This window comes from Harpia harpyja, chromosome 1, assembly GCF_026419915.1.
Source record: "Harpia harpyja isolate bHarHar1 chromosome 1, bHarHar1 primary haplotype, whole genome shotgun sequence".
Lineage (NCBI taxonomy): Eukaryota > Metazoa > Chordata > Aves > Accipitriformes > Accipitridae > Harpia > Harpia harpyja.
This window is the reverse complement of record NC_068940.1, coordinates 16,311,895-16,329,300: the sequence shown is the minus strand read 5'-3', so window position 1 is coordinate 16,329,300 and position 17,406 is coordinate 16,311,895. Positions and strand designations below refer to the sequence as shown.

At 40.9% G+C, this 17,406-nt stretch overlaps 1 protein-coding gene across 2 annotated transcripts in view; it reads left to right on the top strand.

Annotated features, from left to right (window-relative positions):
- The window catches only part of CDH20 (cadherin 20), a 121,241-nt gene that overhangs the window by 69,815 nt on the left and 34,020 nt on the right, over window positions 1-17,406 (top strand). For both annotated transcript variants that reach the window (XM_052780892.1, XM_052780902.1), the window contains exon 2: window positions 12,611-12,978. In XM_052780892.1, the coding sequence (XP_052636852.1) occupies window positions 12,736-12,978 (243 nt within the window). In that variant the 5' untranslated portion in view covers window positions 12,611-12,735. The remainder of the gene's footprint in view (window positions 1-12,610; window positions 12,979-17,406) is intronic.

Genomic DNA, 17,406 nt, shown 5'->3' with positions numbered 1-17,406 from the left:
AATTATCATGAGAAGCACTGATCATTCTAGGGTTCATTTGGTATGTTCACATAAGCTTAAAAATATTATCCATGCCTGATAAGGTTTCTCTCTACCACTTAGTAAAACTGACTGGTTGATTTGAGTATTTACACTGTAGAGGCAATTCACAGCATGTGTGGATTCAGCCTAACGGAGGAGGAGGGGAAGAGATGAAATGACCAAAAGAAATGATAGAAGACTAGACGTAATGAGCACTCATGCGTTTAGTTTTACATTATAAGGTGTGATTTTATATGCATTTCAGGGTTATAGAAATGTAGGACTTTTCTAAATTCCGTCTTTTGCTTCTGATACAAGATCAGAGGTCACCTAAACAACTTCCAATAGACTACTCTCTAGCCTTTTCTTAAAAGCTAAAAAAAATTGAGATTTCACAGTTTCTATCAGTCATCTGTTTCAATATGTCACCCACCTTATACTTAGAGGTTTGATTTGCTTGTAACCTAAATTCTTCTTGCTTCAAATTAGGCTTATTGCACCTTCACCTGTCCCTAGAAACTAAGAAGAAATGTAGATCATGCCTCTTCCTATTATACCTGTTAGTATGTATTACACTTTTCTAAACTCTGCTTTTATGCCCTCCCACAAATCTCATTTTTCCAGACTCAGCAAATAGAATTTTTTTAACTTTTTCACAAGTTCTTTTTTTCTAGACCTCTGCTCAAATTTCTTGGTGTCTTCCTGGCAGCAGTTTGGGAGTCTGTCCATATCTCCTTTAAGCTGTGATGTGCTGCCTTTCTGTGCTGAAGATGCCAGTAAAAGTGCTTCACATACGCGACCTGAGCAACTTGCCCAACATCCTGTTGACACAGCACAGAGTGGCATTTTCCTCCTTTGCAACAACCCATGAATCAAAGTGTTGGCTCCTATTCAGTTTGTCATCAGCTCCTTTCCTACAATGCTGACTCCTAGGCCGTTATTCACCTCTCTATGCCTGGGCATTTGATTTTGCCGTTCCAAGGCTTGTGCTTCCCACTTGTCCTTACTGAATTTTCTGGTATTGATTTCCTACCATTTCTCCAATTTATCAAGATCATTTTGAATTCTAACCCGATCTTCCCAAGTGTTTACAACATCTCCCAGCCTGATGTCATCCTCACATTTTGTAACCGTACTGCATCATCCAAACTGTTAGCATAAACATTGAATAGTACTGGTCATGAAGCAAAATCCTGCAGGACCACTTGCTGTTGACTCCCAGTTTGACACTGAGTTACTGACAGTGGTTCTTTGAATTGTTTTCCAGTCTGTCTTACTCTCATTTCACCTGGGCCATATTGCCCTATGTTGCCTTCGACAATGAGTTGTGGAGTTGTGTGAAACATTTTACGAAGGTCAAGGTGTATTGCATTTTTCTCATCTCGCACCTGCTAGGCCAGTTATCTTACCAAAGAGAGGAAAATTAGGCTGTTTTGTTGTTAACTTGTTCTTCACAAATCCATGTTGGCTATTCCTTAGCACCTCATTATCCCCTAGATGCTGAAGAATTGGTTGTTCATTCCAGTAACTTTTGACATATTGAAGTTGGAATGAAGGCTCTGTAATTCACTGGTTCTTCTTCCCCATTGCCCCCTTTCCCTTTAAATATAGGTATCATGGGTTTCCTCTGCCAGTCCTCTAGGAACTCATTCATCTTCTATAATTGCATGAAGAGAATCACTAATGTTTTGGCTATTGCTTTAGCTGGGTTCCTAAGTACCTGAAGGTAAATTCTGTGCGGACTGATTAATTTGACAAGAGATTTCAAAAATGTAGGTTATATGGCTTGAGAGAAGACAGAACATAATATCTAAATATTCCATCAATTTTCACTGGACACTAGATCAGGCTTTTGGCTGAGATCAAGCTAAGTTGGTAAAGTAAAAATGGATCCATCCGATTTCTTTATGCTTCCTCCAAATTTAAAAAGAGAAGATGTAGTAAAAGGCTGAAAATCTGGGAGAAATTGAAGGTGATATTTATACTGCCACATTTTTTAAAGAGACAAAATGATTCTTCAGTTAAAAGGAAGAAATCAAAACTCATGCTTCAGTGCATAAACTGATCACAAGGGTCAGCTAGGAATTCTTCTCACCATTTTCAGCATCTCACAAGAGTAGTCTTAATTTTTTATGATTAACTAAAGATTATGTATCAAGCAATACCACATTAATGACATCAGCACTGAGCACTGGTGCATATTGCCATTGTTCTTTATTTTCCACTTCTCCTTCCCCTCTCTGAAACTTCAAATACAAAATATTTAATTGTTCAAATTTGTCCCACAAAGAGAAAGAAACAAAATTACATCAAGGCTGGATTTTTCAGCTTAACCTGGAAGCAAAGTTTCCTTGAGCAACCGCCTTTCAGGCAAGTTATTTAAGTTTGCATGCACATGTCTTTCACGTCTCATACATTTTCCCAGCAACCCATAGCTCAACATCTCAGAAAAATACCACTTTTTTCTCCTTTTCTTACACATTCTCTGGTTAGGATTTCACTTGTGTCAGACTAGAAGCCTACTCCATTTCTACTTGGGAAGTACTATCTTTCCAGCTTCTTGGTATAATCCTCTTTGCTGCTATTAATCACAGCTATTCTGATGTCAAGTTTCTTTTGTCAGAATTTCCTTCATTTCTGAACTATCACCTCCAAAGCATAATGAGAGGGAGTTTAACTATTTGGAAGTACCAGTTATTGGCAATATCCAAAGGCAAAAATCTCAACATTAGAGTAGAGATCTGGTTTGGCAGGGCAATCCTGATATCTCGAAAATGTACAGTGCAGAACTTGCTAATAAAAATGCAGATCCACAAGTAAGAAAGAATAGATTTAGCAGGTACGTAAGAAAAATCTTTTTGCTGCAATGCACACACAGGTGACCTAACAGCAAAGCTGCAATCTCGTTTGAGAAGGTCTTCCACGATGTATTTTAATTTGCTTTCCTTTAAGCCCTCCTGCATTTTCTTGCTCTCTTTTGATTGCATATTTGTCAGTCTGTGTCTGAATTCTTGAGAATTTAGAAAGGATCTTCAAACTATTTGAGGAATTACATGAAGTGACTACCGACAGTGGGAGAAATGGGCCTTGATGTCCCATGCTGTCTGTAGGGTCTTCCTGTGTTTGTGTGCTGTGGTCAGGGTCATTAATTCTTCATACACTGGCTGATGTCTCCCTACCTAAAAAAAAGGTACACTTAGATATTAAAGAGGCCCCAAATGACCTGCTGGTGACTACCAGTGAAGAACAGTGAATGGAAGCCATACCTTACTCTCAGGTCCATACTCAGAGTTTGCACTGGTGTGCACCACTGGATCACTAAGGCGGCTTTCAGGAGCGGGGTGGTCCCTAGAATTTATATAGGGATAAAATTTTCCTATAAGGTTATTAACAAACGAGCGAAGAGGAGCAGAACTACAAAGCCTGGTTTGTTATAGTTATGTCTTTTCCCCATAACTCTTCCTTCATGCACACAATAATTCCAGCTCCTTCCAGCTCCCTTGCCATACCAGCTAAAACACCTCAGTTACTGCTCTGGAACTGCATGCAAGATGATCACTTGGTCAAAGAGATTGTATAACTGCCTATCCTTTCCTCACTGGGAGCATTAATCTGGGTCTCCATTCCCTACTGCACCTGCTAATTCCCAGGGAGCAGATAGAAATACAGTAATCCTTGGGATCTCTACCTGTCTGTCACAATATTAATGGAATATCAATGCAATTATATCACTGCATAAACTCATTTCGTTGGGAAGTCAGACTCAAAACAGCTGCAGAAGATCCTTCCCTGTGAAGAAGGACAGCAACCAGATGGCTCACAGCAGATAATGGAAGGGTGGGAATTTTGGCCAAGAATACTTCAGCTCTTACAAAAGCTGTTATTACATCAACATTACAAATCGAATACTAAGACAGATGGAGTGAAGGGTTTTGGAGTCTCCTCTGAAAGATTCACCTGTAACAAACTGCCAAGCCAAGAATTTGCCAGCAAGCCTAAGAAATCTTTTATATTCTAGTAAATGCTAGCTCTTCTTAGCCATTAAGAAATCCAGTCAGAGGAACCGCTTCATCTAGGATACTCACTTTCTGAAATGGGAGAGACTGGCAAAGCTGGGAACATGTCCTAGCAGTGGATTATGAAGAAAATGGAAAATAGATTAGAGTCCTCTTCATGAGGGGTGTGGTTAGTGCATGTCACATTTACAGAGGACCATTAGATAATACCTCACATACACTCCCTGTGGAGAATGCAACAATTGAGTCTGAAGACCAAAATCTGGAGGCTGGCATGCAAACATCTGAGGTTGTTTTTCAGGCTTTACGAACCTTATTCTTGCTGTACTAGAACAGTTCTGGGACAAATGAGATCAGCACATCTTTATTCCTTCTTACTTTATTCTTTCAGCTTGAAAGTGTCCTGTGAAGGCTAGGCACTCATATTCTGTATTTCTAGAACCACTCTGAAGCTAGGTGGTAAGAACAAGGTAGACTCTTAACAGTTCAGATAGAGAAAGAGGCTGTAAGACTTCTGTTTCTTTCGCTGGTTTGATTTCATAGACAGCAGCTTGAGGTTGGCTTGAAAATGTTCATTCTGTTGGTTAGCTGTATGTCTTCAGGCTCAGACAAGACAATCAGAGAGGTCAAGACAAGGTACAGATGCCAGTGTTGTACAGCTGAAGCAATGTCAGAGTCAAGAAATATGAATTAGAGGAAAGATTTTTCACCTCTTAGAGCACCTACAGCTGTTTTGTAGGTTAAAGATGATCCTTTCTCTATGAATACAGCCACAATTTTAGAAAAAAAAACCACACAAAAAAAAAACCAAAAAAACCCCCAAAAACCAAAAACACTATGTGCCAGTGGGTGCATACAATTATTATGAAAGATGGCCAAATACTGTTTTCTGGTAGGAAAAAGAAATTACCCATTCACTTCTTTGTCTTCAACAGCTGCTTTTGGAAGTGGGTTGGTTTGGGTCCATTTCTAATATGTCAAAATGCTGTATGAAATGCCAAGTTAACCAGGAACATAGTCATAATGAAAGTAGGAAGTTGTCTTCCCCAGTGACAGGACATAGGCCCTTACCTATCATTATTTTTGATCTTTATGCATGGGAAGAAATATTACCTCTATCTGCTCCAGGCAGACAGCTGCTTCTCCTATCTGTCTCCAGATAGGAGATAACACTTTTTCCATCTTTGGCATTTAAGGGGTTCAGAGAGCCTTATCGTCTATCCAGCAGCCATGGGATAAGAAAGAGTCCAGTTTTCACTGCTATGTGGAAATATGTCATATTCTGGGGACTAGCATACCCAAAATGCAATGTTTTGTAGCTAGAGAACATGGTCTGCTACCATAGCCACTACGCAGCACAGACAGGGACACCTCAGATTTAAAATGCATTCCCAGTGTACAACAGGAATGGGTGTTATCCCATTGCAGGGGAATGGCAGATCAGGCAAGGCACCTGCTCAGGATCTGGAAGAGGGGAGGGACATGGGCAGAAGGAAGCAAATGAAAAATAGAGGGAAGGCCTAAGTACATTTTTCTCAAAGAGGATGGTAACATTTGTGAGTAGGTCCTGTTCAGGGCATAAGTACTCCAGTGCCTAGGGCAGCAGGCTGTATTCCTGAGCTTTATTCCTGCTGGCCTCTCAGCTTGCAGAGCTTCAGTTGTCACAGCAGTATTCACAGTCTTATCTTCTTATGCCTTTGCAGAAACCCTGGCTTTCCGACACGCACCAGATCTTCACCCCACACCTGACCCATCCTTCTCCTTCCTCCTTTTTTATAGCACAGGAAATTCCACACTTCCCACCCAGCCCTCTCATTCTTGGCAGGAAATTACAGATTTTGCCTATACTGCTTAGGACCCTTGAGACAGGTCTGAGCAAAGGCTCCTGGTACAGCTGCAAAGCCAGCGAGAAAGGTCACGCTTTGGGGGACAGGAGGGACTTTATGTTTTTAAAAAAAAAGATATGTGCTTGAGAGGGTTATCACATGAACATCATATTTACACGAACATCAAGTCACAATTTAGAGTCAGTTGTACAGGGTTTTTCTTGACAGCATGGCAAAAGTAGTCAGAAGACTGTGAGAACTAAAAGGAGTTTTTCCTTAATAGTGAAAGCTTAATTAGTATGATTTTCACACGTATTCTATATTTTTGCACATCTTTGATTGAAGAGGGATTGTTTTCATGTATCCTATATTTTTGCACATCCTTGACTGAAGAGGGGTTGTTTTATCTGGCATTTATTTGGATTTTCCAATGTATTTGCAATGCCTCACTTAGTTCCTATTGAGGCTGACTTCAGCAGAGTTAGTTAGACCAGCATGGAGCTTTTGAAACCCTCTTGTACTTCTGTCCTGCTTTTTAGCGGTATTATTTACAGTACCTCACACTGAGTAAAAGCTGGGGCTCAGATCCTCCCCTGATGCAAGTTATCAGCATCATTTTATTTGGAAATGTTTACTTTGTGATTGTGTGTCTGTGTTTCATTCTTTTTGATCTTTTTATGCGTCTATAGCCACAGGCTGGGATTTATATGATGGGACTCCCTCTGTTGTTCTGTGGGATTTTTCACTCTGCAGGCGCTCTGTAGCTTTGAAGGACTTCAGATCTTGAGCAAAATGAGTTCACTGATGTGTCCCAGGAGAGATTGTTGAGTGGTCTGTAGATGTAATTTTATGACAATGGATTGTATTCTGAGTTAATGTTTATGCGCCATATGGTATGTTGTCAAGTTTCATTGTATTTATGAAGATTTCAATAAAATGAAGTAAAAATAAAAACACATGTTCAGGCCCAGTCTATTTTCAAGAAAAGTAACAAATGCCTCTAGATTTTTCCTTTTAATTTAAACTTGCCCAGTAAGTATAGCAATAGGTAATAACGACAGTAGGACTGGCCTGGGCCAGAGATAAAACATATGAAGCTCTGGAAGCAGTACAAAAACATTTAGGACTATAATCAGACAGTCTGTTTAGAGGTACCTAACTTAGGTACTGCAAGCATTAGGATTTCTAAAATAAGACAAGTATTGCATAAATTGCTTAGGAGATTTTAGATCCTGTCTCAGTGGAGCCTCCATCCCTGGAGGCTGGTGTCAGGCACCTGTTGCGGGTGGTCTGCCTCGTGCGGAATGCAGCCTACACTTTCTCACTGACTGGCGCTCCTGCAGGGTTATTGCAAGGGCATTTTATGACAAAGCCGTGAGCAACTGAAGGTACAGGAAACCTAAGTAATCTGTGAAAACATAAAAGAATAATCCATTTAATGGGGAGTCAAAAACTGCGCAATACTTACACCCCCACCTTGGATTTAAAATATCCAAGAAATTCAAGGAACAAAGTAAATAGCTCACTTGGAGAATTCTTTTCACTCAAATTTAATTTCTTCCTACTGTGGTCATTACTGAATTGTTTGGTTTCTTTTGGTAAAATAATGGGGGAAAACTCTTTAAATGTGTCATTAAACACAGAAATAATTTGCCATTAACATATTCCTAGTGCAGTGTACGTGCTGCTAAGAAACATTCACATATCTATACTAGAAATATCACACGTATTTGTGTATTTATGTACAAAGAAATTGGAGGAGGGAGTTTAAAAGTGATTGCCTCTTTCTTCCCCACTTTCTCAGTGTAATATGTCTCCTGCAAATGAATTGTCCCTGCTCAGGCAATGTGCCTGCATGGGATCCACTAAGGTCTGTAGCATTCTACATGAATGCTGAGTCTACATGGCAAAATCCATTGGAAGGACCAGGCATAGAAGATATAAGCATGTAATTAATTTTATGAATGCAGATAGTCCACTGACTTTCTGGGAGACAGCTTGCTCAACGTGACAAATAAACTAAGCGTGTGTATAAACATTTTCAAGTCTGAGCTTTTTAACTACAAAATCCTTGGCATTTATGCAAATATGTATTGACCACAATATATTTCAATCCCAGTGGAACTCTCTGGATGCCCATATGGTCATCCAAACTATTAATATTTTTATCCTTTCTTTAGAAGTGCTGTTTTTGTCAGAATTAGAAGATAAATGGGTCACTTGCAAGAAAAGCTAGAAGTTGGTGCTGGCAGATATTTCTTTTTCCTTTTCATCTTTGCCCAGAAGTAGATATTCAATTAAGAATAGTTTAATGTACAAATATGTGTTGGGGGTGGGGGGTGTCTTTAAAATTGGAGCATGAAAAGTAGCTCATACTTGGAATATGCCTACTTTAATTCATAATATGGGCTAAAAGAGAAATTTGTATTATTTGCATTGGTGAAAAGTGCATTATTGTGACTCTTTTGTGTAGAACAATTAGTTAGTTCCTTTGTACCATGTATAGACCACCAGTTGCACAGCGTTCAGTCAGATCTTCACGGGTCTTTACGAAGCCAAAAGCCATATTTGTAACTGTTGAGTGACAGTTAAAAGAATTTTCAGCAATGTTTGCAAGGGAAGAACAGAGAAAGTAACCTAAACAACTGAACTGATAGTCAAATATTCATCACAAAAGCAGGGACAAGAAAGGCATTCACTTTGGGTCAGGAATCTAAACTGCACAGATGCAGCTAAGCCTATTACAATGGAGTACTCAACGTGGGTAATGAACAGGGTTCTGAAACATTTAAATTGTTCTTGAAATATAAAATACCCTCTGCAAAAATCCCACAGGTTTTGGTCATGCAGTCTTCCTGGGTTTGATAATTTTTTTGTGTGAGCAAGGAAAACAAGATTTCCCTCCCTTTATGGCCTTCAAATCCTTTGCACATCCCCATGCTGAGCCATGAAATGTGTTTCTATAACGTATTTCATATGACAAGCAAAGGCTCATCAATTCCATCTTTGCAGATGTCCTTAAGAACCCGTTTTGAAAGGCTCCAAGAAACAACTTGCATTAGAGAATATTAAAGGTTCAGTTCTGCCTCACTCAGTCATGCCAACAAGTGCTTTTCTGTATGACTGGTCCCCCTGATCTCCCTGCAAGGAACTACCCAGCCTGAGGCAGAAGAACAGACTCTGCCTCAAAGCCTGTGTCATCCATCTGCATCAAAAACCGCTAAGGTCCACTTAAAGCTAGAGATCCCACCAAGCTAGCACACTCAAAGCATATGGCTATCATCCTAACCAACTGTCATGTCTACAGTCTATGTGACCCCATAGTTATCCATCACACTCGGCTGGTGAAGCAGCCATCTGCATGAGTCCTCTGAAAGACTCAGTCATCCATGACCTTAACTGTAGCTCAGCCGCCACTTGTGCTACCACACAATTCAAACCCTAAATGTGTGTGAGTGCCTTTTGCACTGCTGAGAAATACTTTGCTTGACCAGTAGGCCTTGCAGATCCAGAGGCCAATAGTACACGCCTGGGGCTGGTGAAGCTGTGGGTAAAGAGCCCCAGAGAGATCAGCAGCTCCTCAGGCCAGAAGTTAACAAAGGTCTTTTTCATTCTTTTAATACCAGCTGAGGACCTGAGACAGAAAAAAAAAACTCACTCTCCTTCAGCCTCAGAGATAGAGGAACCATTCTTGATTAAATACTGCTATTAATAGTATTAATTTGCCTTTAGGCCAGAAGCAAAATGTGATGAGTTTAAGCCTGCTTGCTCACAGTTTTGGAAAGGCATGAGACACCAGAAACTCTGGTATTAACAAAAAAAAATTCTGTGCCACCCCAAAACTTGTGCTTTCTTCTGTTTCTACAAAAATATATGACTGCATCACCGTGGGCTGGCATTAAATGGAGAAATTACTAGTACTCAGGGAATGAACACCCTTTTACAAGACTTTATATTACTTAATGACAAGTTTCCTGATAGTTGCCATACCCCAGAATGAGATTGCATTGGGAATAGGAAATGCTCTTAGGGATGTTGCTCCTGGGGGCCACTGAGTTGCACACTCTTTTCAAGAAAGGTTCCTCATGGAACTGCGCTGCAATGCCAAGTGACATTCAAATGACAAAAGCTGTTATCACAGAGAGCCTGAAGCATTTATGTCCCTGATCTTGACCTTTATTTCACTGCTTCTACTTACTTTGCTTTCTGATGATATAATGTACATGTGCAGAAAAAGCATCCTGATGATCAGATTTCTTTTGCTATTGCCTCATTACAGGCATACTGGTAACTCTGCAATTTTATTTAACCATGTCTTGATATTACCTTGCCTGAGCACTGTTGGCTGAACTTAATTGCAGGAGACATCTGGCACCATTAGTTTTGAATTTGTGGTTTGGGAGTTCACCTACAAACACAATTCTCGTTGCCACAGGAATTGGTCCATCATGTTGTATCACCTCTTTTGTCACATGAACAAAAATGTAAATGACTTGTACAGTAGATGGAATTTCTTAAAGTAAAAACTCCAGGCAGGACCTTAGCCACTGGATCATAGCCTGCTTCCACTTTCCCTTCCCGTTGCACAGCAGAGGCAGTGCTGAGTTCCCTCAAATCATGTTGAGGGGATGGTGGGAGGCCCTTCCCCACATTTACTTGCCAGCAAAACATGGGTTGTCAGTGATGTCCCCCTGACTATGCTGAGAAAAACTTGCTGTTGACAACACGCCAAGAGCAAGGTGGATGTACCTATTACGTAAAGAGGACTTCAGCCTCCTTTCGCCAGTCTAAATGTATATTGGCTATTGGGAGCTAAGGACTCACAGGACAGAGAGAGGCAAGCACTGCACACACAGCTCCTGGACTCCTTTGACTGTGGGTATCCAGCAAGCTAAGCCTTGTCCCTGCCTCTCACAAACAGCTGCCAGCTTCTTCATGAAGTGACAGACACACAGAGATTATTGTGGTCCTTCTGGGCTTGTACTGCTTAGATAAATCCCCATTCTTTGGCTTTGCAGACAATAAGCCCTAGCACATTACATAGCCAATGTCTAAACAACCAGCAGTTCTGTACATTGCTCTGCTTAGAAGAGATTTATCGTGTTCTGTGCTTACAGTTTGTCCTTTCTTTGTTGTATCTATTGAGCCTTAGGTTGTAAACTTTTCAAGGTAAAGGACCTGTTAGTTGTCTGCTGCACTTCACAACTGTATAAACTAGCAGCACTGTGTAGTCATATTCCTTCTGGGCTTTATACTTGGAAACATTATTTTGTGTAGTAATTAGTTTAAGATAGATAGTTATTTTGTCTTTACTTCCCCTGTGGACATCTGTTCCAGGCTTAAGCTGCCTTTTTCAGATTTCCGCCAACTTTTGGATTAAATTCTGAATTTCTGTTTCAGTAGATTTCTAAGTGTACTCAGTCCTCCAGTTCTCCCAGCTTGAATGCTGGGGAATTTTCAAACACTCTCTTCTTCTCTGCTGAAAACATTGCATTGTCTCAGTCTTCACTTCAAAATATTATCATGCAACACTTTAAAATTTTTTTTATGATTTTGAAACCTTTCAAGGATTTCAAGGAAGTTAGAAATATTTGACAGATATCTCCTGCTATATTTTATTTCCACAGGATAAAACAGTTAATTAAGCCTAAAGACTTAAGTATAAAACAGCAGTAAAATGAAGTGTGAACTACTTGCTTAAGCCTCAGACCCCCATACGCCTTTCCTAAGGAGTCTGGTTTTCTCCTGAAAAAAAGAAAGAAGAGTTCTTAAAAAGGACAGCAAAAATGCTAGGCCCCCAGAGGATGTATGGAGTGTTTTGACAGAGTAACCTGAGTGCAGGACTGCATCATTAAACTCAGCAAAATGGTGAAGGAAAGGTTTGCTACAATCCACAGCCTGGAGTGAGGTCACCAACAAAACTGACTTCATGATAACAAAAGATCCCAGACTGATGAGAAAGTGTCCTCTGATAGAGGTCAGCATTCCTCTGCCTAAACAGGTCTTTGAGGCTGGTGGAGGAAAAAATGTGTTAGCTTGACTTGCTTGGACATATCACACAATAGCATGTGACCATCAGCACTGTGAAAGCTTTTGTGGGTCATAAAATGATTAACTGACCATTCAAATTCTAGAAATGTTGCATTTTTAGCAGCAATCAGCTCCTCAGAGAGGAGGCAGCAGCGTGTGAAACCTGAATTCAAGGAACGGGGAGGTTTAAAGAGTAATTAAAATTAGAAATAACTTGGAGCTGCTAGAAGTTATATTCAAGGTTTGCAATATAGCAGTAATATCTATATTTATGTAGATGTGTGCGTGCACGTGAGCGTAACGACAATGACATAATTTCCAAACAGAAAGAGAAAGATGGTTGCCAAAGTGTTCACCAGCTATTATAATTTTGCAGAGTAAACTGTTTTTAAATATTCTCTAAGGACTTCTGGTCATAAATATTTCTAAAGAGTATGCACTTAACTCATGCCAATCAATACCATAAAGCAACACTACAGCTAAGTTAGCAAAGTAGAGAACTGTTACTTTATTGACTAACCCCTGACGATTCTTGTATCTAAGGCTCCAGTTCTGCAGCTTATATGGTAATAGGATTCCTAGTTTCAGAAGGTGTGCCTCCTGATATTATATTTTTATATAAAAGATTAAATATTTTATAACATATTTGCCTATTGAGGAAACTCTTTCACCTTGGGGGAAAAAACATCCTCTTATGAATTTCCTTTAACTTTACAGGAGACTGCCATTCTCAGAACTAGGATCTCTCTTGGACATTTCAAAGGACTACACACGGGACCTACTTTCTTCTCAAGGGACCTAAGATACTGTGTTTTGACTTTTAAGTCAGCCCTAGTAAACGGATGTGGACTTCAGGTAGAATGAGCAATGCAAAGAACTTGCTTGGACTTGGTGTCTCCTTGTATTTTTGGGGACTGATGGACCTTACCACAACTGTGCTGTCAGGAAGTGCCAGGCCCCTCATTGAAGGGCAAGAAGACAACCTGTCAGACAAGCTGCATCAGCGTATGAAGCGGAGCTGGGTGTGGAACCAGTTCTTTGTTCTGGAGGAGTACACGGGAACTGACCCTCTCTACGTTGGGAAGGTAAGACCCGCACCAGAAGGGTATCTGATAAGGTATACACATCTGTGTATCTGCAGACCGTGGTGAAACATGGGAAGTTTCTCTAAGTGCCTTTACCTTCTTTCTGGCAGTGAATTTATCCACACTAATTTCACTTCTGCTCCCAAGAGCTTTTGACCAGTGTCACCTTCATTTGGGAAGAATTTCTGTTTCAAGGGGCTGTCAATATATTTGCCTATTTCAAAGAGATCTGCTGCATCAATCGTCATCTGTAATTGAGTTAGTGTTAGAAAATCTGCAGTGATCTTTCCAGGGACTCCTACAATGTCAAGGCAAAGCAAGGTTATATTGACATATGAGGATTAGGAAAGAAAGGAAGAGTTCGTGATCATGTTTCTGTCTGTGATCAAGTCAGCTGGAAGCTGAAATTCACAATCAAATTAAATAGCCAGTTTCTCTTGAAAACTGACATTTCAATTTTTGTTTTCTGCAAATGTCTAGGGTCAGAGTATCTTCTTGCTTACCACAGCCTGACCTCAGATTAATTTGGTGGAATACAGAGAAGTTGCTCCAGATCTAGAAGGGTAGAGGGACAGCTCATTAAATCCAACCATGAAGGGTCCTATTTTTTGATCCCTTATACCCCAAGAACCCTCACATCAGTACAGATATCCCTAAGCTCACTCCATCTACTTGGTAGTATTTTGCATTCACTTTTCTGTAGCTCCTTTAGGAACAAGCTAATGGAAATCAGACCAGTGATGTCTGCCATCACAATCTGCCTCACTATGAGCATCCTCCTTTTTTTGTTTTCTGACTGTTTTTAAAGACTCTGAATTATTTAAAGTATTGATCCTGTTATTCCAAGGATTATGGTCAGCACCAAGTTTGCTTCTAGTCTACACCAAGGTGATAAATCTGGAAAAAGTGAGGAGGGGGAGAGTTAGTGTGCTTAAGTGTTTGAACAATACAGTTAAGATTTTACATGCCTAGAATATCAGATACCACTATGATGAGTACAGACTAGATATAGGTAGATATGAAAAATTAAGAACTAAGAAAGGATGTCAGTAAACAATGCCTTCAAATTTCATTGCTTATTTTTACATGATCAAGGCTCCTTCTTTCCTTCCAAGCTATGCATCTGCAGGAAAAAAAAAAAAAAAAAAAAAGAAAAAAAGAATCATATATCCAGAGGCCCATTTTGGACTTGTATTTATCATTCTACAACCCCACAGAGCTAAACTGTGCCCTCAGTCACACCAGTATAAATGAAAATGAATCCATGGGCTTCAAAAGACCTCCTCCTGATTTATCCCTGTGTGACTGACAGCAAGATGTGCTCTCCTTCCTCCCACAGCAATGGCATTACTAGTGATTGCCGCCAAATGAGACCTCATTAGTCTTCATTCATCTCTGCACCTAGCTTTTCAGCTCTTGATATCTCTATTGATTAAAGAAATTAATATTTGTTTTCATGCAATTCCCATCTTTGGAACAAGGGCCAGACACATTATTTCACATACTCAGTTTCATCTGAAACGACTCCAGACTTGCACTGTGAGCTGAATTTTAGCTAAAACAAGTACTGGAAGAAACCGACTCCTCTTTGTTTCAGACTTGACAGTGTCATTAGGAGCACAAAAACTTGGCGCGGTTGGCAGTGCTCTCGAGCTCACTGCCGCTCAGCTCTGCTGGACAGGGGGACGAAGAGACGACCCTTCATGGTCTGTGTCCGCCACACAAAGGCCCAAGCTGCAGCAAGTGAGCTCTCTCCAGGACCGCCTACGCCGCGGCTGCGTTAGCACAGGGGCGCGCAAGGGCTAATTAGCTCCCACGGTTAACAGGGCCAATTAGCCCTACGCGCTGCTGAGCTAACATGGCTGGATCTCTCTGAAGGCCTCCCCGCTCTGCACCGCTCCGCGTAGGCCAGACACCAGGGAACTCCACTGCCAAAATGGGCCTCTGGGGGTCCAACATTTCGTCCTCTCCCATCCCTGAGCTGGGCGCAGAGCAGCCAGCCAAGCAGTGGGATGAACGCGGCGGGGGCTGCCGGCGGGGAAAGGCTTCCCCTCCTCTCATACGGCTGACGGCACAGGCTCTCGGGAGAAGCTGCAGCCCACCACGATTCATCGCCCTGCCTGTGTGCACGCTGCCTGTGTCTTAGGGATACTTAGTGAAGGGGTCAGCAGGGAACAGGCTGTGGGCTGAATTAATTGTTCTGGCAGGCCAGAAGTTTTTCAGCCCGAGTCACCCCAGGCCGACTCAGAAATAGCCCTGGCAGGGCTTGTGCGGAGCGGGGCGGAGGCGCAGGACTCCCAGCCTACGGCTCGCTGCTGGCACCAGCCCTGCCAGCGGCCCCGGGTCCCAGGCCTGGCCAGGCAGAGCCTCTTCTGACCGATACCACCCACAACACCCTGAAACATCCCACTCGCCAGGCCTTGCTTTTATCCTTCTGCCCTCTCCAAGGCCGTGTCAGGAGAAAGAGTGCGCAGCGTAGGTCCAGTTGTCTTTACTTTGAAGTCTAAAGGCTTCCCATAAGACGGGGGTTCTTCTGATGCTCTTGTATGGCTGTTTCTGGTTAGCTATGTATGACTGGAGCAACCCAAAAAGCACCTTGACTTGAACCACAGGTCCAGGCTTGCCTAATATGATTTTTCAAGGCTGCTATGAAAAATATACTTTCCTATGTAGCTGTAAGGCAAGGTGCAAAATATCTTCTGGACAGGGAAATGAAAAGAAACTTCCTGAGGTGAAGTCAGTACAATTTTTGCTTTTCTCCAGTGTTCATGATCCTAATTTAAAGTATTTTAGCTTCAGAGGGTTCCTGGTCCTGTCACAGATAAGTACGAGGCTTCAACTTTCCTAGAGGTAGCCATTATTGGCTAATAGGAAACCAAAGACCCCACATTTGCTACAGCAGGTATTTTCCACATTCATCCAGCAGCCTAACCTGCATCAGTAATTGAACTGGGGACAGACTTCACCACTTTGCTGTGCTGGAGACTCCCTAACCCTGTTTCAAAGGAAAGAGGCATTTGAACCACAGCAGCTGAATGAGTGAATAAAATGCATTCTTTCTACAGACTATCACTGCAGATCAAGCCAACTTACTCATGCATCCTCGCAAAAATCCCCTGCAGGTGCTACCTCCCTGGAGGTAAAGGGAGAGCACGTCAAGGATGGATTCACAGCCCAGTTAGTGGAGCTGCACGAGTCCTCCCCTGAGCTGCCCTTGGCAGCACCGCTCTCTTCCACGTGCCCTTTGCCGGGAAATGTGTCGTTCAGATGCAGATGTAGCCTCCTTAATCTTTTATACTGTCCTCATCAAAAAAAGCAACCCAGGTTGACACAGTTAACAATTTCTCAGGAGTTACCGGCTTTGTTCCTCCTGTAGTCCATTCCTTAATATGGAGGAGAAAGTACAAATTAATTCCTCCTACTTCTGTGTCAGCCACATGGCAGCACAATTTATTGCACCACCCATAAAACAGAGCCAATTTAAAACTGGATCACCTTTCCAATACAGTGACTTCTACATACACCCCAAACTGCAGCATCTTCATATTGAGTTTGATGTGAGCTTCAGTCCCTTCAGACACCAAATTCTTTCAGATTTATTGCAGTCTGGTAGTATTATGTCTTTTATGCTCTTCTTTGCTTTGTCTAGAAAAAGCAGGTTATACGAGAAGCTGCAAAAGTGCTGCTAGCGTTTCTTACTGCCTAGCCTTGGTAAAAACCCAATGTTTTTAACAAATCACAGTTAGACAGAGATCCTCTTGTACTCCCAAATTCTTATTAGTGTGCCATGTTCATGCCTTGTTTGCTCCCTACACAACTGCATTCCTTCCAAATAGGGCTTTGGACAGAAGGTGTAATTTAACCCATGATTTGGATTCAGTATCTTCTAAGTCTTTTGAATTTCCCAAACACCTTCTGCTATTTTAAAAGATGCTTTCTTCTTTCTTTTTTTTCTTTTTTCTTTTTCTTTCCCTTTTTCTTTTTCTTTTTTCTTTTTTCTTTTTCTTTCCCTTTTTCTTTTTCTTTTTTTTCTTTTTTCTTTTTCTTTCCCTTTTTCTTTTTCTTTTTCTTTCCCTTTTTCTTTTTCTTTTTTCTTTTTCTTTTTCTTTTTCTTTCCCTTTTTCTTTTTTCTTTTTCTTTTTCTTTTTCTTTCCCTTTCCCTTTCCCTTTTTCTTTTTCTTTTTCTTTTTCTTTCCCTTTCCTTTTTCTTTTCTCTTTTTCTTTTTCTTTTTCTTTTTCTTTCCCTTTCCTTTTTCTTTTCTCTTTTTCTTTTTCTTTTTCTTTTTCTTTCCCTTTCTCTTTTTCTTTTTTCTTTTTCTTTTTCTTTTTCTTTTTCTTTTTCTTTTTTCTTTTTCTTTTTCTTTCCCTTTTTCTTTTTCTTTCCCTTTCTCTTTTTCTTTTTTCCTTTTTTTCTATTTCTTTTCCTGT